General features: G+C 49.3%; 1 protein-coding gene across 1 annotated transcript in view; it reads right to left on the reverse strand.

Annotated features, from left to right (window-relative positions):
- The window catches only part of LOC129701382 (protein Shroom2-like), a 59,634-nt gene that overhangs the window by 25,571 nt on the left and 9,510 nt on the right, over positions 1-24,553 (reverse strand). Inside the window, exons 3-5 of the mRNA XM_055642519.1 lie at positions 5,250-6,789; positions 4,964-5,146; positions 614-678 (exon numbers count right to left, since the gene is read on the reverse strand). Coding sequence (XP_055498494.1) covers positions 614-678; positions 4,964-5,146; positions 5,250-6,789 — 1,788 coding nt within the window. The remainder of the gene's footprint in view (positions 1-613; positions 679-4,963; positions 5,147-5,249; positions 6,790-24,553) is intronic.

Here is a 24,553-nt window from a genome sequence, read left to right on the forward strand (position 1 = left end):
GCGTCACTGCTATGTCACCACGTGCGTTGTGATGCATCAATGATGTCACGTAAATGACACGCAACTGACGCCCAAGTGGGACAGGCCCTTTAGATTGTACAGAAATAGGCACGTCCGCCCACTGAGTCCACGCCGACCAGCCATCACCCCGTACACTCGCACGATCCTACACACACACACACACACACTGGGGACAAATTTACGTTTTTTTACTAGAGCCAATTAACTTACAAACCTGTTTAAGAAGGAACTGCAGATGCTGGAAAATCAAAGGTAGACAAAAATGCCGGAGAAACACAGCGGGTGAGGCAGCATCTATGGAGCGGAGGAATTAGGCGACGTTTCTGGTCGAAACCCTTCTTCAGACACACAAACCTGTACGTCTTTGAAGTGCGGGCGGAAACCAGAGCACCCGGAGAAAACCCACACGGTCACGGGAAGAACGCACAAACACAAACGTACAGACAGCGCCCGTAGTCGGGCTCGAACCCGGATCTCTTGCGCTGCAAGGCAGCAACTCTACCGCTGCGCCACAGCGCTGAGCTGCCCTTCAAAATCAAGAACTAAACAGGGTGACAATTAACGTCTCCAAAGAGCTGCGTTTCCCACATACCTGGCAGGGCTGCTGCTGATATTAAGTTGCCCCAGTGAGTCAGAGTCCACAAGAGCCGGCTCATTCTGCAACAGAAACAAAAAATCCTGCCATAAGTACCAAATTCTACAATTTACATTTTACGTATGTACAGGATCCTGATTGAGCCATGACTCGGGCGCTGTGTGCAGTGCAGTGGCTACAACAACTCTCACCAACATGCACCATAGAATTCAGTCAACTTTAAAGGTGGACAAAAATGCTGGTGAAACTCAGCGGGTGAGGCAGCATCAATGGAGCGAAGGAAATAGGTGAGGTTTCAGGTCTCGAAAAATCGACCCGAAACGTCACCTATTTCCTTCGCTCCATAGATGCTGCCTCGCCCGCTGAGTTTCTCCAGCATTTTTGTCTACCTTCCATTTGTCCAGCATCTGCAGTTCTTTCTGAAATGTTCTGAACTTGTCGGCACCAGTAGCGTTTCGGGTCTCGAAATCGACACGAAACGTTGCCTATTTCCTTCGTTCCATAGATGCTGCTGCACCTGCTGAGTTTCACCAGCATTTTTGTCTACCTTCCAGCATCTGCAGTTCCTTCTTAAACATGTCACCTATCCATGTTCTCCATAGACGCTGCCATAGATTTAGCACGCCTGTGTCTCAGACACACACACATACACACAGTGCGGGAGGAACTCTGCAGGTCAGGCAGCATCTCTGGAGAGAATGAACAGGCCACATTCAGTTGCTGCTCATATAGCCATATAACAATTACAGCATGGAAACAGGCCATCTCGGCCCTTCTAGTCCGTGCCGAACAATTACTCTCACCTAGTCCCATCTACTTGCACTCAGACCATAACCCTCCATTCCTTTCCCGTCCATATAACTATCCAATCTATTTTTAAATGATAAAATCGAACCTGCCTCCACCACTTCCACTGGAAGCTCATTCCACACAGCCACCACTCTCTGAGTAAAGAAACATAGAAACATAGAAATTAGGTGCAGGAGTAGGCCATTCGGCCCTTCGAGCCTGCACCGCCATTCAATATGATCATGGCTGATCATCCAACTCAGTATCCCCAGAAGTTCCCCCTCATGTTACCCCTAAACTTCTGTCCCTTAATTCTCAAGTCACGTCCTCTTGTTTGAATCTTCCCTACTCTCAATGGGAAAAGCTTATCCACGTCAACTCTGTCTATCCCTCTCATCATTTTAAAGACCTCTATCAAGTCCCCCCTTAACCTTCTGCGCTCCAAAGAATAAAGACCTAACTTGTTCAACCTTTCTCTGTAACTTAGTTGCTGAAACCCAGGCCTTATTGAAAGGAATTTTATATTTAACCAATGCACCATAGATGGGTTTCGGCCCGAAACGTTGCCTATTTCCTTCACTCGATAGATGCTGCTGCACCCGCTGAGTTTCTCCAGCAATTTTGTCTATCTTCACCATAGATAGGCCTGTTTAGAGGTTCAGGTTCAGAGGGATATGGGCCAAATGCAGGCAGGTGGGATTAGCATCGATGGGGCATGTTGGCCGGCGTGGGCAAGTTGGGCTGAAGGGCCTGTTTCAACGCTGTATGACTCTATAGTACAAAGTGCTGGGGAAACTCAGTGGTTGCTGGGTTGTTTGACGTTGGGAGATATTTATCTGGGAAGAACACTTCATTCCCTCCCAACCAATGCCAGCGTGAATCTGGATCAAACAGACAAAACATTCCTGCTGCACCAACTGTCTGCTTCTCAGAGGAGAAAGTCTCTCTCCCCTCCCACATACAACATTCCAACCAGGCTAACCTTCAGTTCAATCACAGCAAGCACTTTCTTGCAGCAAACACCTTCTTGCTTTGTGTTGTGTCGGCTTGCGGCACCCATGCATAGGCTCGTTACTCATAGAGCCACACACAGCACGGAAACTGGCCCTTCTGCCCATCTAATATAGCAGGTCCGTAAACACAGTACTCACTCATAGCTGACATGGGCGGCAAGTTGGCGGGGAGTTAAATTCTCAAATCATGTTCTCTTGTTTGAATCTTACCTACACTCAATGGAAAAAGCTTATCCACGTCAGTCCTACTCCAGTTATTGCGTGCCTACATTGGGGGCAACCCACCCACCTGCTGAGGCAATGAATGGGGATGACTTCGACCGCGCACTCCTCCCAAAACGACCAACATCTGCCCGGTCCGATAGTTGTCCCGTGAAGGAGACGCCGAAGACTTATGTCCACTTCGGAGAGCGTCGCCGCTCCCACGACTGGCTTAAAAATTGTTTAAGAAGGAACTGCAGATGCTGGAAAATCGAAGGTAGACAAAAATCCTGGAGAAACTCAGCGGGTGCAGCAGCATCTATGGAACAAAGGAAATAGGCAACGTTTCGTGCCGAAACGTTGCCTATTTCCTTCGCTCCATAGATGCTGCTGCACCCGCTGAGTTTCTCCAGCATTTTTGTGTACCTTTGGCTTAAAAATTGATCGGATAATTCCCAGGAATGATCCCAAGAGATCCAGGCCGGCGTGTGTTGGGAAGTGTGTCACCACCCTCGGAACAAGGGGCTGTTACTGGAATATTGACCATGGCTGCTCGTCAGTAGCCACCTGTGCAGAGCCGGCTGTGGCAATTCACCACCCACGCGGGCGGCGCTGACTAACAACGCGGGGTCCTGCGACTCTGCCCGGCTCGGCCTGCGGACTCGGGAGCTGCGGACTCCGGCTGCGGGAGGCGGCTGATCACGAGGTCCGGGCCGCTGAGGAGGAGGATGTTCACCGTCGGGGATCGGCGTCGGCGTTCCACCAGCCCGGCGCGAGGGCCTGAACATCGGGCCACCCGGGGCGGCGACTGCGGGTGCTCGGAAGGCCCCGACCACGGATGAACATCTGGGAAGATCGGAGGGAGGCTGGCTGGTCAATGGTGCCTTCCTCACCTTGGTGCAACTGTGTTATCTTGTGTCGTGGACTTTCTGTGTTTGTGCTTTTTAAAAAATTTCCATTTCATTTTTTAATATGTTTTAATATTTATTATTTATTTATTTTTATGATACTGACTGTAAAGGGAAATTCATTTCGTTGTCTCTAATTGAGACAATGACAATAAATTTGAATACAATACAATACAATAATTTGGAGGTACAGAGTCTCTGACATCTTCCGTAGCCAAAGTACTGGAGCAGAGCTTCTTGCTGCATCTGCTTCAACCTCACCTGTGATCAACACACTTCTTCAAAGAGTCGTCTCCTTGAAGTAGGTATGTTACAAAACTTACCTTCAGCGGCGCTGCAGATCTGTCGCTGCCCGTGTGCGCGACTTTGGCGCCTTTGAGAGGGGGCGGGTTTAAAATGCCTTGTTTCTCCAGCCTGGTCAAATCGATTTCTGTCAGGCTGCTAAAGAAAAATCGCTTCGACTGCCGTTTTATAAAGTTTCTTTTAAACTGCACTGAATATTTTACAAACAGGAGTAAATTTAAAATAATCTTCTAAAGCCGTCAACGCTGACGGATTTCATGTACGGGACAGGTAAAGGAAAGCCATTTATTTTATATATATAAACTTGCTTCTAAGGATGCCTTTAATCAAAATTTCACGTTGCGAAAATGTCATTCTGTAAATATACGAACCGGCAGTATTTTTCCTGCCGATATGGGGTTTAAATTCACCGCAAACCGCAACGTCCCAAACCAGCGCGTTCCACAAAAACCCACTCGCAAGATGATTAAAATGGCCATTAATTTACAGGAATTATACACTAAACTCCTTTCATTTGGCCTATAAATTAATGACAATGAGATTTTAAAATCATGTTATATTATGAATTATTGTGCGAATCGGGTAACGTTGTTTTGTTTCCTCTGTGTATGCAAGTACTCAGTGAAAATGATATTAAATAAATACTGAATACGGAATGTTATTTGGACACTTAGGCTATTTAAAAATGTTAACTTTTTCTGAAGAAATGGATAGATGTTTAGATCTAGTAATTGAATTTTGTAATTAGCTACAATTGGGCAACTAACTAATTATATGCTTTAATTTCAGGTCATCCAAGTAAGATAGTTTCATAATTGTTTCAGAATGCTTCAATCTATAATAACTGAAAATTTCATTCAGTTCTCTTAATTTTTAAGAAAGTTATGGGCTTTTGACTGTCCTCGATCACAGCTTTTGAGTTAAGTCAATGGAAAAGCAATAGGGAACAAGATGCTAATTTCAGAGTATGAAAATGGCCATAACTTTTTTTAATACTGAAGATATGAAAGTGAATTAGGTGTCAAATTAAACTTATTTTTATGCTTTATCTGATGGGATAAATTGCAGACTTGATTTTTAAAATCTCAACATTTTGTAACATTGCCACTGGAAGACACCAGACTGCTTCTGACCTGCGTATTTGGGAACGTGAAGGTCTCAGCCTGTTCCATGCACCTTGTACCGATCCCTCTGCCCAGCTGGTGCAGTCTCTCAGGCTCCGAGTAGCAGATGTTCTTCTGCAAGAAGGTGGACCTTTTCCTGCTCCTCACTCGGGTGGGTTGCTGGTGGGAGTCTGTTGGGTTCACCCTTTGGTCCTGCAGAACGGGCGGTGGTGGTGGGTGGAGGAGGGGGTGTGGGAGTGTGTCTTGGCTCTGCTGACCGAGGGTCAGCAATGCGGAAGTGGCTGTCGCTGGTCGCCCAAGCGGGCTTTAGCTTGGCCCGGCTCGGCCAGCTGAGCTGGAGGTCTCGACGTTTGAACGAGGTCTCCTCCAGAACCTTGCACTGGGCGTGCTTCACCTGGTCCCTGTAGGCAGCTTTGGAAGAGTGGGACGACCTGCCCGACGTGTCCGGAGACCCCAGGGGCAGTGGGTCGAGCTCTGCGCGTTCATCGAGGACGAGCTGAGAAGTACTCTTGCATTTGCGAAGCTGCGTCGCCTTGTTCCCGGGGGATCTGCTTGGACCCTGGTCCCCTCCTCTCTGTCCTTCTCTCGCCCCGGGCGGACTCCCAGGGAAGTCCCACTTCTCCTTGGGTCTGATCGGCCGACCATTCCCATTCACGACTCGTGTGGCTTCGAAGGCAAGACGATGCAACATTGGAGTTCGCTCAGCGGTGATTTCCCCAATCGCGCTCGACTCGTTTGTCGGCTTGAAGAGAGTCTCTAGAAGAGCATGGTGGCCATGTCTTGCTGCTGGACGTGGGACTGATAGACGGCCCACACCGCCTCCACTAGGCTTCATTTGCCTCTGACTACATTGCAGAACAGATTCTGTCTTGGTGGTTAGAGGTGTTTTACAAGGATACAGGTTGGGTCCACAGCTGCTGCCTGTGTCATTCACCAGCCCCTGTGGCTGATGTAGATGTCTGGCGCTGGTTTCACTCAAAGATCTTTGTCTGCCTCCGCCCACGCCAACTTTATGCCCCAGCTCTGGGTCTTGCCTGCTTGCTGTAACCCCAGGACATGGCCCGTGGAGAGGGCTGCAATCCCCCGCGGGTGGCTGTGAATGGGTGCAGGATGCAGAACGTATGGCGGTGGTTTGGCCGAGCGGTGGCTGGTGACGGCGCCGACCGACAGCTGCCTTGTCCCCGCATGCCCCGGGAAGGCACTGGACCCGTGCCCGAGGGTCGGCTCGGTCAAACACCACGCCGTGGTTGTGATGGGCGGCGGCCAACGAGGGGGTGAGGATGGTACACTGGTTCTGAGGCATCTTCTCAACCCGTTCAGGAGTGACATTCCCCGCATCTCCCGCCGCTGGATGGTGTCTCTCGGGAGCGTGGACACCGGACGGGGCGAGATGAAGGAGCAGTCCATCCAAAGGCAGGCTTGGCCTCTCTGTGGATTGGTGACCATTCCGCAGAGACCTCCCTGGGGTCTTGCCCTCGTCTGCTGATCTCGGGGACAGGTCCGAGTCGTGGTGGATGTAGCAGCAGGCAAACCCATCGCGTTGCCGGATGGCCAGGAGGCTATCACTGCGTGTGGGTGGGGGTGGGGGTGGGGGTGGCTCCGGCCAGCCGCCCATGGATTGGGACCGTGGCCGCTCTTCCTGGCCCATTGCTCCAGCGTGCCATGCCGGCGTGCCAGCCCATGGCGGGGCATCAGAACCCGGCCCCTGGTAGAACATCTCCCCCGTCTGCCAGCCCCCATCACTACAGGGAGCCGGCGAGGCATTGGAGGTGGTGGCGACCGAGCCATTGCCATGATGGTGGTGGTGGTGGTGGCCACTGAATTGGTCCATGCGTCTGTTAGGAGGAGAGCCCCCGACAGAACCGGCAGCTCCCGTCTCATCCAACCCTGCTGAAGAAGGGTCTCGGCCCGAAACGTCACCCATCCCTTCTCTCCAGAGATGCTGCCTGTCTGTCCCGCTGAGTTACTCCAGCATTTTGTGTAAACCGGCATCTGCAGTTCCTTCCTTGCTGCACGTTTCGGCCATCTCAAAGCTGTGATCCCATGATTTGGTCTTCATCTCGGTCAGCTGGGGCAATGCCTTGCTTCAGGCCGTAAGATTCTGAAAACAGATTTATCAGAGTAAATGCAATGGCCATCGGACCCAAACACCACGACTTACTGGGCAAGGACATCCTAAATACATCGCAATTAATCTTGCACAAATCTAAAGACGGTAAATTTAAATTAATGGTAGACAAAAGTGCTGGAAATCTGAGGAAAGACATTCTTGCCATAGAGGGAGTACAGAGAAGGTTCACCAGACTGATTCCTGGGATGGTCAGGGCTTTCATATGAAGAAAGACTAGGGCTTGTACTCGCTAGAATTTAGAAGATTGAGGGGGGATCTTATAGAAACTTACAAAATTCTTAAGGGGTTGGACAGGCTAGATGCAGGAAGATTGTTCCCGATGTTGGGGAAGTCCAGAACAAGGGGTCACACAGTTTAAGGATAAAGGGGAAATCTTTTGGGACCGAGATGAGAAAAACATTTTTCACACAGAGAGTGGTGAATCTCTGGAACTCCCTGCCACAGAAGGTAGTTGAGGCCACAGTTCATTGGCTATATTTAAGAGGGAGTTACATGTGGCCCTTGTGGCTAAAGGGATCAGGGGGTACGGAGAGAAGGCAGGTACGGGATACCGAGTTGGATGATCAGCCATGATCATATTGAATGGCGGTGCAGGCTCGAATGGCCGAATGGCCTACTCCTGCACCTATTTTCTATGTTTCTATGATTGGGGATGATCAGTCATGAACACATTGAATGGCGGTGCTGGCTCGAAGGGCTGAATGGCCTACTCCTGCACTTATTTTCTATGTTTCTATGACAAATGTTGCAGGACCCCAGCGGTGGAGCTGCTGCCTCACAGCACCAGAGACCCGGGTTCGATCCTGACCACGGGTGCTGTCTGTACGGAGTTTGTATGTTCTCCCTGTGACCACGCGCTCCGGTTTCCTCCCACACTCCAAAGAAGTACAGATCTGTAGGCTGTTGTAGGCCTGTTGTTTCCACGCTGTATCTCTACAGTCCAAAGTCTGAAGAGATGGGTGGGGCATGTTTTTTTTGTTATATAAACAGTGACGAGTGCCTGTAATATGTTGCCAGAGGTGGAGGTGGTGGTGGAAGCAGATACGATAATGGGATTGAAGTGGCTTTAGGATAAGGGCACAAGGACAATTGTTCCACATTTGTCCACCTCGTGGAGACACAAGGAACTGCAGAAGCCGGAACTGTTAGTCAAGGGCTTGTCCCACTTGGGCGTAATTTGCACGTAATTTACGTGACATCATTTAGGCGTCACGAAGCACGAATCGCGTGTCGTGACACGCACGTGACGCGCACATGGTGCGTGGTGACGTAGGCAGTGACCCACAGTCGCGCGCAGCGTACACCAGGATTTTGGGATGTGCAAAGACTTTGCATGACGTGCAAATGACGCCCAAGTGGAACAGGCCCTTAAAACACCAAGTGCTGGACGAATGGTTCAGCTGGTAAAGCCCCCGTCTCACATCGTCAGAGACACACGGGCTCGAACAGGTGATTGATGGTCAGCATGGACTCAGTTGGGCCGAAGGGGCTGTTTCAATGCTTCATAGTGAAAGCAAACGAGAAACCAAAGAATCAGATAGCGGTGGAGGCCGGTTCTCTGGATACTTTCAAGTGAGAGCTAGATAGGGCTCTTAAAGATAGCAGAGTCAGGGGATGTGGAGAGAAGGCAGGAACGGGGTACTGATTGGGGATGATCAGCCTTGATCACATTGAATGGCGGTGCTGGCTCGAAGGGCCGAATGGCCTCCTCCTGCACCTATTGTCTATCGTGTTGTTATCCTTGCGAGCAAAGCACCAGGGCAAATTCCTTGTATGTATACATACTTGGCTAATAAAATTTATTCAATTCAAGTCATGCAGCATGAAAGTAAAGTGACAGGTGGAAAGGATTGGGGAGGGGGGGGGGGGGGGGGGGGGGGGGGGGGGGGGGATTAAAAGTCATTCAACCCCAGATTGCATTATAAAAGTATATTGAATGCTTCGCCCTTTACCCATACTGTACGCAAACAAAGAATCTGACTGTACCACAGGCACATGGCAATGTAGTACCTGTATCAATCAATCAGATGACGTTTCAGGTCGGGATCAGTCTGAGCAAGGGTCCTGATGTAAAATGTCATCTGTCCATTCCCTCCACAGATGCTGCCCAACCCGCACCCGCCCACACAACGTTCCACGCCACCCCCTGCCCACTAACACATCCCGTCCACATCATTTTGTAGATGTCTAGTTTCCTCACTGTACATTTTCTCCACTTGCTTTGCCAACAGCAGCAACGTCACGCAGTTAAATCGGACTTCAATAATCGTGGGTGTCACATTTAGAGCCAATGGCTGATCAGATGTTTTTTAAAAAGTCAGCAATTCGGGACATGGCTGCCTTAAGAAACTGTTATTGCAGTAACACCCCCTTTTAATGAATGTTAGAAACTAACCTGCATGTTTCACAACCGCTGCTAGTTGCTGGAGGAAGTGACAAGGGAGCTGGCACTTTGACCCAAGGGGAATAGGTCAGTGCTCCGGGAGGGATATTTAACACTGAGGTGGTCGGAGGAGGGGTTGGAAAATTGACCAAGGTTGAGGCTTTAGAGATACGGCACGGAAAGAGGCTCTTCAAAAACCCTGGGTAGACAGATCTGTTCGTGCGGCCTTGAATGCTCGTACCGCTGCCTACAACTTGGGCTTGGCATCAGGAAACATGGACGTCTACAAGGCAGAGTCCTACCGAATGCGAAGGGCGGTGAAGGATGCAAAGAGAAGGTACAGGGACAAGATGGAGTTACAGATGGAGCAGCAGGTCACCAGACGCCTGTGGCAGGGGTTACAGATTGTAACCAACTACCGAAGCACCCCTCCCTCACCCGCAAGTGCCAGCACCTCCCTAGCTGATGACCTGAACTCCTTCTACGCTCGTTTCGAGAGGGGCAACACCACTCCAGGTCTGCCGACTATCGACAATACCGCCAGCGGGCTGGCTACCGAAGCTGAAGGGAGGAATATGCACACATTCTCGCTGTCCGAGCACGACGTGAGGAGGGCACTGACACGGGTGAACACAAGAAAAGCTGCAGGCCCCGATGGCATCTCGGGGCGAGTACTCAAGTCCTGTGCTACGCAGCTAGCTCCGGTGCTCACTACAATATTCAACCTCTCCCTGGACAAGTCCGTGGTCCCTGCCTGCTTCAAAAAATCCATCATTGTACCGGTACCAAAAAATGCCTCCCCAGCCTGCCTGAATGACTACCGTCCGGTGGCCCTTACCTCGGTAGTCATGAAATGCTTTGAGAGGCTGGTGAAGAATCACATCTGCGCCTTCCTCCCTCGGAACATGGACCCCTTGCAGTTCGCATACCGTCCGAACAGATCCACGGACGATGCGGTCTCCCAGGCCTTGCACACCGCTCTCTCCCATCTGGACAGCCAGAAGGGGGGCTACGTGAGGATGCTGTTCATAGACTACAGTTCAGCCTTCAACACGATAGTCCCCACCAGACTGGCCGGGAAGCTACGGGAATTGGGGCTCAACACCTCCCTGTGTGCCTGGGTCCTGGACTTTCTCACCGCCAGGCCCCAGGTAGTCAAGATGGGAGGGAATACATCAAAGTCCCTCACCCTGAGCACAGGATCGCCCCAGGGTTGCGTCCTCAGCCCCCTATTGTACTCCCTGTACACACATGACTGTGTGGCTAGGTTCAGCTCCAACTCAATAATTAAGTTTGCTGATGACACTGTGGTGGTGGGCCTGATCTCAGACAATGATGAGAAGGCCTACCGGGAGGAGGTGGCTGATCTAGCACTCTGGTGCCAGGAGAACAGCCTCCTCTTGAACATCAAAAAAACGAAGGAGCTGATCATGGACTTTAGGAGGGCACATCATCCGAGGACGTACACTCCATTGAGTATAAATGGGGATCCTGTGGATAGGGTGAACTGTTTTAAATATCTGGGAGTCCACATCTCTGAGGATATGACATGGTCATAACACGCCTCAGCACTGGTGAGTAAGGCAAGGCAGCGCCTTTACCACCTCAGGCAATTGAGGAAATTCAGAGTGTCTCCGAGGATCCTCCAGTGCTTCTACGCAGCGGCGGTGGAAAGCATCTTGTCCGGGAACATTACCATCTGGTTCGGGAATTGCTCTGCCAAGGACAAGAAGGCTCTGCAGAGAGTAGTGCGTTCGGCTGAACGCACTATGGGAACTTCACTCACCCCCCTGCAGGAACTATACAACAGGAGGTGCAACTCCAGAGCAAACAAAATCATGAGAGACCTCTTCCACCCCTGCAACAGACTGTTCCAGCCGCTACGGTCAGGCAAACGCCTCCGTTGCCATGCAGCGAGAACGGAGAGGTTGAGAAGGAGTTTCTTCCCAGAGGCAATTCGGACTGTAAACGCCTTTCTCACCAGGGACTAACTGTACAGAACGTTTTTCCTTCTATTATTTATTATGTAAAATAATATGTGTGTTATGATTGTGTTTATAATTTGTTTGGTTGTTTTGTTGTTCCGCGAGCATTGCCACTTTCATTTCACTGCACATCTCGTATGTGTATGTGACAAATAAACTTGACTTGACTTGACTCTTCAGCCCACCTAGTCCGCGCCCGCACCAGCAACCACAGCTCTATCCTACACACACACACACACACGCAAGGGATAATTTACGATTTTACCGAAGGTTATTATCCTACAAACCTGTACATCTTTAAGGGCCTGTCCCACTTGGGCGACATTTGCAGGTTGTCACGGGCGTGGCGCAACGAGACGCGGGGTTGACGGATGTAGTGACGCTCGGTGACTCCCTGCCGCCCCTGGATTTTGGAATGTTCAAAATCTTCAGGCAACATCTGGGTGTCTCATCAGTTTGTGCGCCCCATCACACGCTAACGTATGCTGTCCTGCGAGTGGCGCCCGGTTAGGGCTAGCGTTAGGGTTTCCTCCCGCTCTCCGAAGGCGCACAGGTTTGGAGGTTGATAGGCTCGGTATAAGTATAAATTGTCCCTAGCGTGTGTGGGTAGAGTGTGGGAGCAAACCGGAGCACCTGGATGAATCCCACGCGGTCACGGGGAGAAGGTACAAACTCCATACAGACAGCGTCCGTAGTCAGGATCGAACCCGGGTCTCTGGCGCTGTGAGGCAGCAACTCCACCATTGCTCTGCTGTGGCTCTCTCTGTGTACAGTTTGCAGATGAAGTGACGCAGTGGGTTTGATGGTTGGCCATTATAGACAATAGGTGCAGCACGGTGGCGCAGCAGTAGAGGGATGTTGGGGGAGTCCAGAACCAGGGGTCACAGTTTAAGAATAAAGGCATTTAGAACGGAGATGATGAAACACTTTTTCAAACAGAGAGTGGTGAGTCTGTGGAATTCTCTGCCTCAGGGGGCGGTGGAGGCAGGTTCTCTGGATGCTTTCAACAGAGAGTTAGATAGGGCTCTTAAAAATAGTGGAGTCACGGGATATGGGGAGAAGGCAGGAACGGGGTACTGATTGTGGATGATCAGCCATGATCACATTGAATGGCGGTGCTGGCTCGAAGGGCCGATTGGCCTGCTCCTGCACCTATTGTCTATTGCCATGGCCAAAGCAAAGATAGGAGTGCGGAGACGGAAGCCGGTTACGGAAAAGGGGCCGAAGGTCACCCGTGAATCTGCCCGTGACCCGACTGCGTCTTTTTCGCCGAGTGGGCTATCTTGCTTGTTATCGGATCTTTGCCCTCCAGGACAGAGGGGCCAGAAGGGGAGGTCTTTCCCCAGTCCATCCCCTGTAGCAGGGTGAACAAGTTTACAAGTTGTGCCTCTGGGGACAATAGAGCAAATCTCATCCTTCTCTCAAATCCATTTTTGATATTCACCAGAAAGGTGTAATTCACTCATTCCATTGTTCGCAATTGTAACCACTGCTCCAACTGTTGACGTCTTGTCAATACCAGGAAGAGTTCAGCCGGTGCCGTGTGGTGGAACAACCGTTCCTCAAGTCAGTCTGACATTCCAGTTAGCGGTGTCATTTATTTACAAATTCCTTGCGGCCAGTTCCCCTTGGCAACTGATTTATAGATTCCAATCATCGTTCATCATCAACCTCATTCCCTCATCTGAGTTTGACCCGTGAACACAAACAAAACCACAGCTCCAGATGTTATACCTTTTCTTTCACCTATTTCTGGGTAAGGTGCGAAATGCAATGCTTTCCCCAGTTGCTTCTTGTACAATAAACAGTGATGTCAGACTCTCGTTTATGGTTTAGTTTAGTTTGGAGATACAGTGTGGAAACAGGCCCTTCAGCCCACCGGGTCCGCACCGACCAGCGATCCCCGCACATTAACACCATCCTACACACACTAGGGACAATTTACACATACACCAAGCCAATTTAGCTGACATACCTGCACGTCTTTGGAGTGTGGGAGGAAACCGAAGATCTCGGAGAAAACCCACGCAGTCACGGGGAGAACGGACAAACTCCTAACGGACAGCATCCGCAGTCAGGATCGAACCCGGGTCTCCGGCGCTGTGAGGCGGCAACTCTACCGCTGCACCATCGTGCACCCTCAGTTTAGTTTAGAGATACAGTGTAGAAACAGGCCCTTCGGCCCACCGACCAGCAATCACCCCATGCACTAACACTATCCTACACACTCGGCCCACCGGTCCACACCGGACAATTTACAATTTTACCGATGCCAATTAACCTACGAACCTGTAAGTCTTGAGTGTGGGCCCATAAATACACACTAGGGACAATTTACAGAAGCCAATTAAGCTACAAACCTGCACCTCTTTGGAATGCAGGAGGAGACCGGAGCACCTGGAGAAACCCATACGGTCACAGGGAGAACGTGCAAACTCCGTACAGACAGCACCAGTAGTCAGGATCAACCCGAGGTCTCTGGCGCATGCGCGTAAGGGAGCAACTCTACCGCTGTGCCACTGTGCCGACTTTCAAAACTCCCCCCCCCCCCTCTATTACCTGTACCCCACCCGAGCTCTCGCCCAATTCTCCCTTCCCCCTCCCCCACACCACCTACATTAGTTCCTCCGACTTCACAATTTTCAACTCCTCTCCCCTAATCTCACCTTTTGCCTTTTCATCTCTGGATTTCGACAAACCATTTGCTCATCAAAACCCCCCCTCACCAGTATCCACCCATCACTCGCCAGTCTTTGTCCTGCCCTCCTCCACTACAACCAGTCTGAAGACGGATCCCAACCTGAAACGTCACCTATCCACATTCTCCAGGGATGCTGCCCGACCCAGCCGAGTTACTCCAGCACTTTGGGTCTTTTTTTGCCAGGCAGCACCTGATGAAGCCCGCAGTTACTTACAGTAGAAACATATACAATTCTAAAGGGATTGGACAGGCTAGATGCAGGAAAAATTGTTCCCGATATCGGGGGGAGTCCAGAACCAGGGGAAATCACAGTTTAAGAATAAGGGGTCGGCCATTTATGACTGAGATGAGGAAAAACTTTTTCATCTAGAGAGTTGTGAATCTGTTGAATTCTCCGCAACAGAAGGCAGTGGAGGCTGATTCACTGGATGTTTTCAAGAGGGAGATATAGCTTTTTGAGCTAATGGAATCAAAGATATTGGGGGGATAAAGCAGGAACGGGGTACTGATTTTGGATGATCAGCCGTGATCATACTGAGTGGCGGTGCTGGCTCAAAATGCCAAATGGCCTTTTCTATGTTTCCAATATTGGCCTCAGTCACCTCAGGACCCAGGATCTTTTACCTGGAGAAGGGGAATCAAGAACCAGAAGACATAGATTTAAGGCGAAGGGGGAAAGGTTTAATAGGAACCAGAGGGGCAACTTTTCTTTTTACACAAAGGGTGGTGGGTGTATGGAATGAGCAGCCGGAGGAGGTAGTTGAGGCAGGTACTATCATAAGATTTAGACAATAGGTGCAGGAGTAGGCCATTCAGCCCTTTGAGAACAGCACCACCATTCAATTAGATCATGGCTGATCATCCCCAATCAGTCCCCCGTTCCTGCCTTCTCCTCATATCCCCTGACTCCGCTATCTTTAAGAGCCCTATCTAGCTCTCCCTTGAAAGCATCCAGAGAACCAGCCTCCACCGCCCTCTGAGGCAGAGAATTCCACAGCTCTGTGTGAAAAAGTGTTTCCTCGTCTCCGTTCTAAATGGCTTACTCCTTATTCTTAAACTGTGGCCCCTGGTTCTGGACTCCCCCAACATCGGGAACATGTTTCCTGCCTCTAGCATGTCCAAACCCGTAACAATCTTATACGTTTCAATGAGATTCCCTCTTATCCTTCTAAACTCCAGAGTATACAAGTCCAGCCACTCCATTTTCTCAGCATATGACAGCCCCGCCATCCCGGGAATTAACCTTGTGAACCTTCGCTGCACTCCCTCAATAGCAAGAATGTCCTTCCTCAAATTAGGGGACCCAAACTGCACACATTACTCCAGGTGTGGTCTCACTAGGGCCCTGTACAACTGCAGATTACCTTTAAGAGACATTTGGGCAGGGATGAGTGCCAAAGACAGATTGGTGGGACTTGTGTAGATGGGGCATGTTGGTCGGCTTGGGCAAGTTGGGCCAAAGAGTCCATGCTGGCTGATTCTATGACCCACAAAAACACTGTGGAACCAACTCAAAAATAAGGAGTCTGAAGGGGGGGGGGGTTTCGGTCCAAAACGTTGCCTATTTCCTTCGCTCCAGAGATGCTGCGGCACCCGCTGAGTTTCTCCAGCATTTTTGACTACCTTCAAAAATAAGGAGCAGTCTAAGGCAGGAGGAATGAAAATGTTCTACTATTTTCAATATTCATTTTAAAGTTTTAAATTAAGAATATATGAAGGGTTCAGATCAGCAGCATCAAAGTCTCTCCACTGGTCATGTGGTTGAGCCCTTCTTGAAGAATAGAGGCAAAATTCCTCTTGAGCTTTTACCATGACAACAGTGACCTTTCAAAGATAAATTAGCCGTAGCAAGTGGGTCCTGGTTAGGACTTTCAGAATCGGTTTGCCTTCTCATTTGAAGAAACATTTCCAAACGAAAGGTCACATTGCGCAGGAAAGCAGCTTCGAACGATCCCCGTACACACACACACACACTGTCATTCCACAAAGTTACCTACAAGTTTCTGCAGAGAATATTATTTACTCTTATCAGTAAAAACGACATTCGCACATTAAAGGCCAGTCCAAGATGCTTGAGAATTACATACTTGCTGCTTGAGAATCTAAGGCACCGCATCGCAGATAAAATGGAACAGATTTCAAACTAGCAAAGCTGCATTCATTGCAAATTGTACCAACTTCAGGTCATGGATGTTTTAACAAGTGCACATTTAAGGAGAGACTTCAAAAACAACTCACCAGAATACACAGCTAAAGGGCTGATGCTAGGTCGGAATGGTTTACAGGAAGCTTCAATGACTTTCAATGTCCACAGAGGGCTGGAATAGCACATTTAATCACCGACAAGGCTTATTTAACAACCAACAGAAAGAAATAGAAACCCACATTGCTGCCCGACTGCAGAGTACGATAGTTCTGTTACTGTTCAGCTGCTACTTGGGTGAAGATGGAGCCGAGCCAAGGAGCAGCAGCTCGTCAGATTATACACACGATTCCACCAGCGATACCTTCATGAGGGGTGGGAGCAGAATCGGGCCATTCGGCCCATCGAGTCCACTCCGTCATTCAATCGTGGCTGATCCGTCTCTCCCTCCCAACCCCATTCATAGAAACATAGAAAAAGAGGTGCAGTAGTAGGCCATTCGGCCCTTCCAGCCTGCACCATTTGCCATTCAATACGATCATGGCTGATCATCCAACTCGGTATCCTATACCTGCCTTCTCTCCATACCACCTGATCCCTTTAACCACATCTAACTCCCTCTTAAATATAGCCAATGAACTGGCCTCAACTACTTAATTCCACAGATTCACCACTCTGTGTGTGAAAAAAAAAAATCTCATCTCGGTCCTAAAAGACTTCCCCCTTATCCTTAAACTGTGAACCCTTGTTCTGGACTTCCCCAACATCGGGAACAATCTTCTTGCATTCTCCAGCTTTCTCCCCATAAACCCTGACACCCGTACTAATCAAGAATCTATCTCTGCATTAAAAAAATATCCACTGACTTGACCTCCACAAGCTTCAGTGGCAATGAATTCCACAGATTCACCACCCCCTGACTGAAGAAATTCCTCCTCACCTGCTTCCTAAAAGAACATCCTATAATTCTGAGGCCATGACCTCTGGTCCTAGGCTCTCTCACTAGTGGGAACATCCTCTCCACATCCACTCCATCCAAGTCTCACTGTCCCAATACAAACCATGAGCTTAAATTGTGGTAGGATATTTTAGTTTGTTTAGTTTAGTTTATTGTCACATGTTACGAGGTACAGTGAAAAGCTTTTGTTGCGTTCTGTACTAATCAAGAATCTGAAGAAGGGTCTCGACCCAAATCGCCACCCATTCCTTCTCTCCTGATCCGCTGAGCTACTCCAGCATTTGTGTGTCTACCTTCGGTTTAAACCAGCATCTGCACCTCCTTGCTACACCAGAATCTATCAATCTATCTTCGCCTTAAAAATATCCATCGACTTGGCCTCCACAGCCTTCTGTAGCAATGAATTCCACAGATTCACCACCCTCGGACTAAAGAAATTCCTCCTCCTAAAGGAACGTCCTTTCTTTCTGAGGTTATGGCCCCCGGTCCTAAACTCTTCCACAAGTGGAAACATCCTCTCCACATCCACCCTAATCCAGCATTGACCCACAACAGGACAGAAGGCAGGCACAGAATGCTGGAGTAACTCAGCGGGTCAGGCAGCATCTCTAGAGAGAAAGAAAAGGTGATGCTTCGAGTCAGTGATCCCCCGAAACGTCATCTATTCCTTCTCTCCAGAGATGCTGCCTGACCCGCTGAGTTACCCCAGCTTTTTGGGTCTATCTTCAGTTTAAAACAGCATCTGCAGTTCCTCCCGCTCGCTACAGTACAGAGTCTGGCTTCCAGCAGGAAGCGTGGTGAGAAAAGTGAGATCCCCTGCCTAACGCACGGCAGCAAGAGTCTCTTCCCAACTTTCCTCGTTTAATTAGTCTAGTTCAGAGTTTATAGTCAATAGACAATAGACAATAGATGCAGGAGTAGGCCATTCGGCCCTTCGAGCCAGCACTGCCATTCAAAGTGATCATGGCTGATCATCCGCAATCAGTACCCCGTACCTGCTTCTCCCCATATCCCCCGACTCCGCTATTTTTAAGAGCCCTATCTAGCTCTCTCTTGAAAGCATCCAGAGAACCGGCCTCCACCGCCCTCTGAGGCAGAGAATTCCACAGACTCTCCACTCTCTGTGAAAAAAAGTGTTTCCTCGTCTCCGTTCTAAATGGCATACTCCTCATTAAACTGTGGCCCCTGGTTCTGGACTCCCCCAACATCGGGAACACGTTTCCTGCCCCCAGCGTGTCCAAACCCTTAACAATCTTTAGTTTACAGATAGTTTAGTTTAGAGATAACAATTTAGTTTAGAGATATAGAATGGAATAGAGATATAGAGTGGTGAATCTCTGGAACTCTCTGCCACAGAGGGTAGTTGAGGCCAGTTCATTGGCTATATTTAAGAGGGAGTTAGATGTGGCCTTTGTGGCCAAGGGGATCAGAGGGTATGGAGAGAAGGCAGGTACGGGATACTGAGTTGGATGATCAGCCATGATCATATTAAATGGCGGTGCAGGCTCGAAGGGCCGAATGGCCTACTCCTGCACCTAATTTCTATGTTTCTATGTTTCTATGAACCAGTTCCTTTATCCCACCAAATCCTTGCCCACCATCAATCACCTTATTACACTAACACTATCCTACACAATAGGGCCAATTTACAATTTTTTTTATCCCAAGCCAATTAACCTACAAACCTGCACGTCTTTGGAGCGTGGGAGGAAAGCGGAGCACCCGGAGAAAACCCACGAGGTCACGGGAAGAACGCACAAATTACGTACAGACAGCACCTGTAGTCAAGGTCGACCCTGGGTCTGGTGCTGGGAGGCAGCAACTCTACCGCTGCACCACCGTGCCGCCCAAATTGAATATCCAAAAAGTTTACGTCTTAAACTGTGTGAAGGTAAATCTGGAGTCATAGAGTTGATAAAGGCCCTTCAGCCCAACTTGCCCACGCTGGCCAACATGCCTCATCTGTACTAGTCCCACCAGCCTGCATTTGGCTCCTATAACCATCTCAGCAGACAGCAGGAGGCTGATGAGTGATCTTACAGAGGTGTATAAAATCACGAGGGGGATACATAGGGTGAAACCTATCCGATCCACGTATATTTCTTAAACATTGTGATAGTTCCTGCCTCAACTGCCTCCTCCGGCAGCTCATTCCATAGACCCACCGCCCTCCGTGGAAAAAAGGTACCCCTCCAGTTCCCATTAAATCTTCCCCCCCCTCACCTTAAACAGAAGCTGGACACAAAATGCTGGAGTAACATAGCTGGTCAGGCATAATCTGGAAAGGAAAGGAAATTGATGTTTTGGGTCGAGAGGCGAGACTCTTCTTCAGACTGGAGAAGGATCTTGACCCGAAGAAGGGTCTCTATTCCACATTGTCCTTGATCTGCATCCACTTTGAGCTGTTTTCACACCTTACACTTCCTTATCTATGTATCTCCCTCTCCTCTGACCCATCCTTGGTGTAAACCAGCACCTGCAGTTCCTTCCTTCACCTTAAAGGGCTTGTCCCACTTGGACGACATTTTAGGCGACAGCGTCGTGTCGTGATCGGATCGGGACGCGTGTAGTGACGTGCGCTAACGCGCGGTGACTCTCTGCCGCCCCAGGATTTTGGAATGTTCAAAATCCTCGCGCGACACCTGCGCATCTTATCACGTCGTGCACCCTTTCGCACGATGACTAATATATTTCACGTCACCGTGCATCATCACGCGTTGCCCGTACATTGTCGCGCTTCATGATGCGTCGCGGCGCGTCCCTTTTTATAGGGAAGCTGGTCAATCAAATGACGCCACCCACCCCAGATAACGCAACCGGTCGTATCTTCCCGCATCGTGTCGCGGGTGGACGTACATTGACACCGCTTGACGGCTGTGACATCACAGGCGCTGTCCCATGCTGCCGTATGCTGTCCTATGGTGATGCACGGTGACGCGTGGAGCGACGTACCTCGACACATCCTGTCGTACTACTTTACATCGGGGAACTAAGCGGCGGTTGGGCGATCGTTTCGCCGAACACCTCTGCTCAGTCCGCAACAACCTACCTGAACTCCTGGTGGCTCAGCACTTCAACTCCCCCTCCCATTCCCAATCCGACCTCTCTGTCCTGGGTCTCCTCCATTACCAGAGTGAGCAACACCGGAAATTGGAGGAACAGCACCTCATATTCCGCCTGGGTTGCTTGCATCCTGATGGCATGAATGTTGAATACTCCCAATTTTGCTAGCCCTTGCCATCTAATCCCCTTCCTTAACCCTCGAGCTGTCTCCTCCCCCATCCCCCCGCCCTCGGGCTCCTCCTCCTCCCCTTCTTCCTTCCTTCTCCCCCCTCCCACCCCCCATCAGTCTGAAGAAGGGTTTCAGCCCGAAACGTCGCCTATTTCCTTCGCTCCATAGATGCTGCTGCACCCGCTGAGTTTCTCCAGCAATTTTGTGTACCTGTCGTACTACTTGACGGTTTTCAGGCGACATCGTGCGTCAGTCACTGACGGCCGTCATCGCCCATAAAATCGCAAAGTGGGACACGCCCTTAAGCCGATTCATAGAATGTCCATGCGCTGTGCTGTTCCATACACGCCCTGCGGCCCACAGTATCTGCGGCCAACATGGTGCCTCAATTCTGTCCAGGTGCAAATAAACTCAGAATTGTACAACTCCTCCCCCTTCCGTCATGGGGCAGACTGACTCTTTCCTTTCCTCCCCTCCCCCCACCTTCCCCACCTTCCTCCCCTCCCCCACCTTCCTTCCTCCCCAATCTTTGCACATCCCCAATCCTGGACTTCCCACTCGTCACTTTCATTTCACATGTTCATGTATCTCGTTGTGTTTTATGACTCTTGGCAGAACAATTTCACCTCCTGGGATAAATAAAATTGTATCGTATCCCCAGAGGTGAAGGAGCAAGGAAGATGGGCCGAATAGTCTATGAGGAAAGACATTCCTAACCCGAGGAAAGACATTCTTGTCATAGAGGGAGTACAGAGAAGGTTCACCAGACTGATTCCTGGGATGGCAGGACTTTCATATGAAGAAAGACTGGATAGACTCGGCTTGTACTCGCTAGAATAGAAACATAAAAAATAGTTGCAGGAGTAGGCCATTCGGCCCTTCGAGCCTGCACCGCCATTCAATATGATCATGGCTGATCATCCAACTCAGTATCCTGTACCTGCCTTCTCTCCATACTCCCCCTTATCCCTTTAGCCACAAGGGCCACATCTAACTCCCTCTTAAATATAGCCAATGAACTGGCCTTAACTACCTTCTGTGGCAGAGAATTCCAGAGATTCACCACTCCGTGTGAAAAATGTTTTCCTTATCTCGGTCCTAAAAGATTTCCCCCTTATCCTTAAACTGAGACCCCTTGTTCTGGAATTTAGAAGATTGAGGGGAGATCTTATAGAAACTTACAAAATTCTTAAGAAGTTGGACAGGCTAGATGCAGGAAGATTGTTCCCGATGTTGGGGAGGTCCAGAACTAGGGGTCACAGTTTAAGGATAAGAGGGAAATCTTTTAGGACGGAGATGAGAAAATCATTTTTTACACAGAAAGTGAACCTGTGGAATTCTCTGCCACAGAAGGTAGTTGAGGCCAGTTCATTGGCTATATTTAAGAGGGAGTTAGATGTGGCCCTTGTGGCTAAAGGGATCAAGGGGTATGGAGAGAAGGCAGGGATGGGATACCGAGGTGGATGATCAGCCATGATCATATCGAATGGCAGTGCAGGCTCGAAGGGCCGAATGGCCTACTCCTGCACCTATTTACTATGTTTCTATGAGCAAGAGTTACAGAAAACAAAATTCCAATCCACAAATGCACAGTTGAACTGTCAGGACAAGTGCTACCCTCTGAGATGCAAGACCAGCAAGAGTTAATCGAGGACCTGCTCTTTGTTATCCTAATTTGCTCGGTAATTTAACACTGCAAAATGCTTTTTAACACCGGATGAACTCAGCACCATATGTGGCAAGGATCTGAACCCAGCCTGTTAGAAACCAATCTCAGAAAAATGATGCCATTGTTTCTCTAAAGCTGCTAGCGACTAAGTAGTGAGATGGAATGCCGTCTCTGGTGTGTAATAAATGACTTGGCAATTCACTAACACATGGCGGCTGGGACAGATCGAACATTCCAACCGTGCATGCCTTGTTGTCATTGAAATCCTTTTTGTTGCAACCAGGAAATAAATTAAAGAGTGGCATGGATTTGGAAAGATCTCCATGTGAAAAGAGACGCACACAGAATTGAATATGGTCATCTTTGCACGACTTGAATCTATTTGCAGCTACTTGGCTTTCAATAAAAGCTAATGCTTTACCAAAGTGGTGCGAGCTTTGCCCATCCTTAATGTGCTCCTGCTCAAACAACCCCCTAACTTTCCTCGATAGAGACAGGTGTAATTGATCATCAAACCCCAACATGTGCCTAAACCCCCAACATTTGCCTAAACCCCCGAAATTTAGGATGAGAGGGTATCTCATTGAAACATACAAGATTAAGGGTTTGGACACGCTAGAGGCAGGAAACATGTTCCAGATGTTGGGGGAATCCAGAACCAGGGGCCACTGTTTAAGAATAAGGGGTAAGATTTAGATTTAGAACGGAGACGAGGAAAAACTTTTTCACACAGAGAGTGGTGAGTGTGGAATTCTCTGCCTCAGAGGGCGGTGGAGGTTGGTTCTCTGGATACTTTCAAGAGAGAGCTAGATGGGGCTCTTAAAGGTAGCGGAGTTATGGGGATATGGGGAGAAGGCAGGAACGGGGTACTGATTGTGGATGATCAGCCATGATCACATTGAAAGGCGGTGCTGGCTCAAAGGGGCGAATGGCCTACACCTGCACCGTGGGACAGGGCTTTAAATGTAAATTGTAATCATATGTTATCTTTCCGCTGACTGGTTAGCACGCAAGAATAAACTGAACGAACCAAGCAGTCAGTCTACACACAGGCCAATAAAATAAGTCGGCTTTTCCAACAACATACACATCCCAAAAAGTGAATAAATATCAAAGACATTGTGAAATGATTCCCTGTGTGAAGGGTCTTGACCCGAAACGTCACCCATTCCTTCTCTCCACAGATGCTGCCTGTTCCACTGAGTTACTCCAGCATTTTGTGTCTATCCTATATGACCTAGTCTAGCCAGTGTTTGTTTAGATTATGGACAAGTGCACGGAAATATCCTGCAAACATTAAAGGGAACAATGCTTCTGTTCAAGGGTTACATCAGGGAATGCCACAATGCCAACGCTGTTTACCAAGTATTGAGTGCGTGTTTGCTGCAGTGATCGAGGTATGGTACCTGCTCCACCCAGTCTCACAGCTGTTATTTTGCTGACTAACAATTCTGGCATCGGGGTGGAGTCGAACCACAGGCTTTGAGAAGATTGCCAACTCTTTAAATGACCTAGTGCAACATTTTAATTATTAACATTTGAAAAGCTGCAAGTTGTGGACACATCACTTGAGATTGTCATGCATCAAGTATAGAGCCAGAGGTCTTCCATCCACATCAATCATTTCCTGGGGTAGTAAAACAAGGAATGGCAAATGCCCGTTTACTAAAAAAAGGCACAAAGTGCTGGAGTAACTCAGCAGGTTAGGCAGCATCTCTGGAGAACATGCACAGGTGATGTTTCAGGTTGGGACCCTTCTTCAGACTGATTGGGGTGGGGGCAGGGGGTGGGGAGATGGCTGGAAGAGAGGTGGGAGTAGGGCAAAGCCCAGCAAGTTTAGTTTAGAGATACAGCGCGGAAACAGGCCCTTCGGCCCACCGAGTCTGCACCGTCCAGCGATCCCCGCACACTAACCGTACCCCCCCGACAGCACACACTAGGGACAATTTACATTTAAACCAAGCCAATTTACCCACGGCTGTGCGACAAAACCGGAGATCCTGGAGAAAGGTCACGGGGGAAGAACGTACAAACTCCGTACAGGCAGCACCCGTAGTCAGGATCGAACCCCGGGCCTCTGGCGCTGTGAGGCAGCAACTCTACCGCTGCGCCACCGTACCACCCATAGGTGGATACAGCAGAAGATATTTTTTTAAAGGCAGGTGGATGGGTGGACAAAGGCCGCAGATGAAGAGACAGTATAAGAATAGAAGAGGTTTGAATTATGAAGCCAGAGGAAGGAATATAGGTGGAAGGGGATAGAAGGAGGGGGAAGGGATGAAATCCAGGTGGTGCACAGGTGAAGGGGGAATAACTAACTCCTGGAGATTATGTTGGGACTTAATATTGAATGAAACAATTTCAACTACCCAGCCTTTACAGGTTGCAATGAAAGTG

This window comes from Leucoraja erinacea, chromosome 11, assembly GCF_028641065.1.
Source record: "Leucoraja erinacea ecotype New England chromosome 11, Leri_hhj_1, whole genome shotgun sequence".
Classification (NCBI taxonomy): Eukaryota; Metazoa; Chordata; class Chondrichthyes; order Rajiformes; family Rajidae; genus Leucoraja; species Leucoraja erinaceus.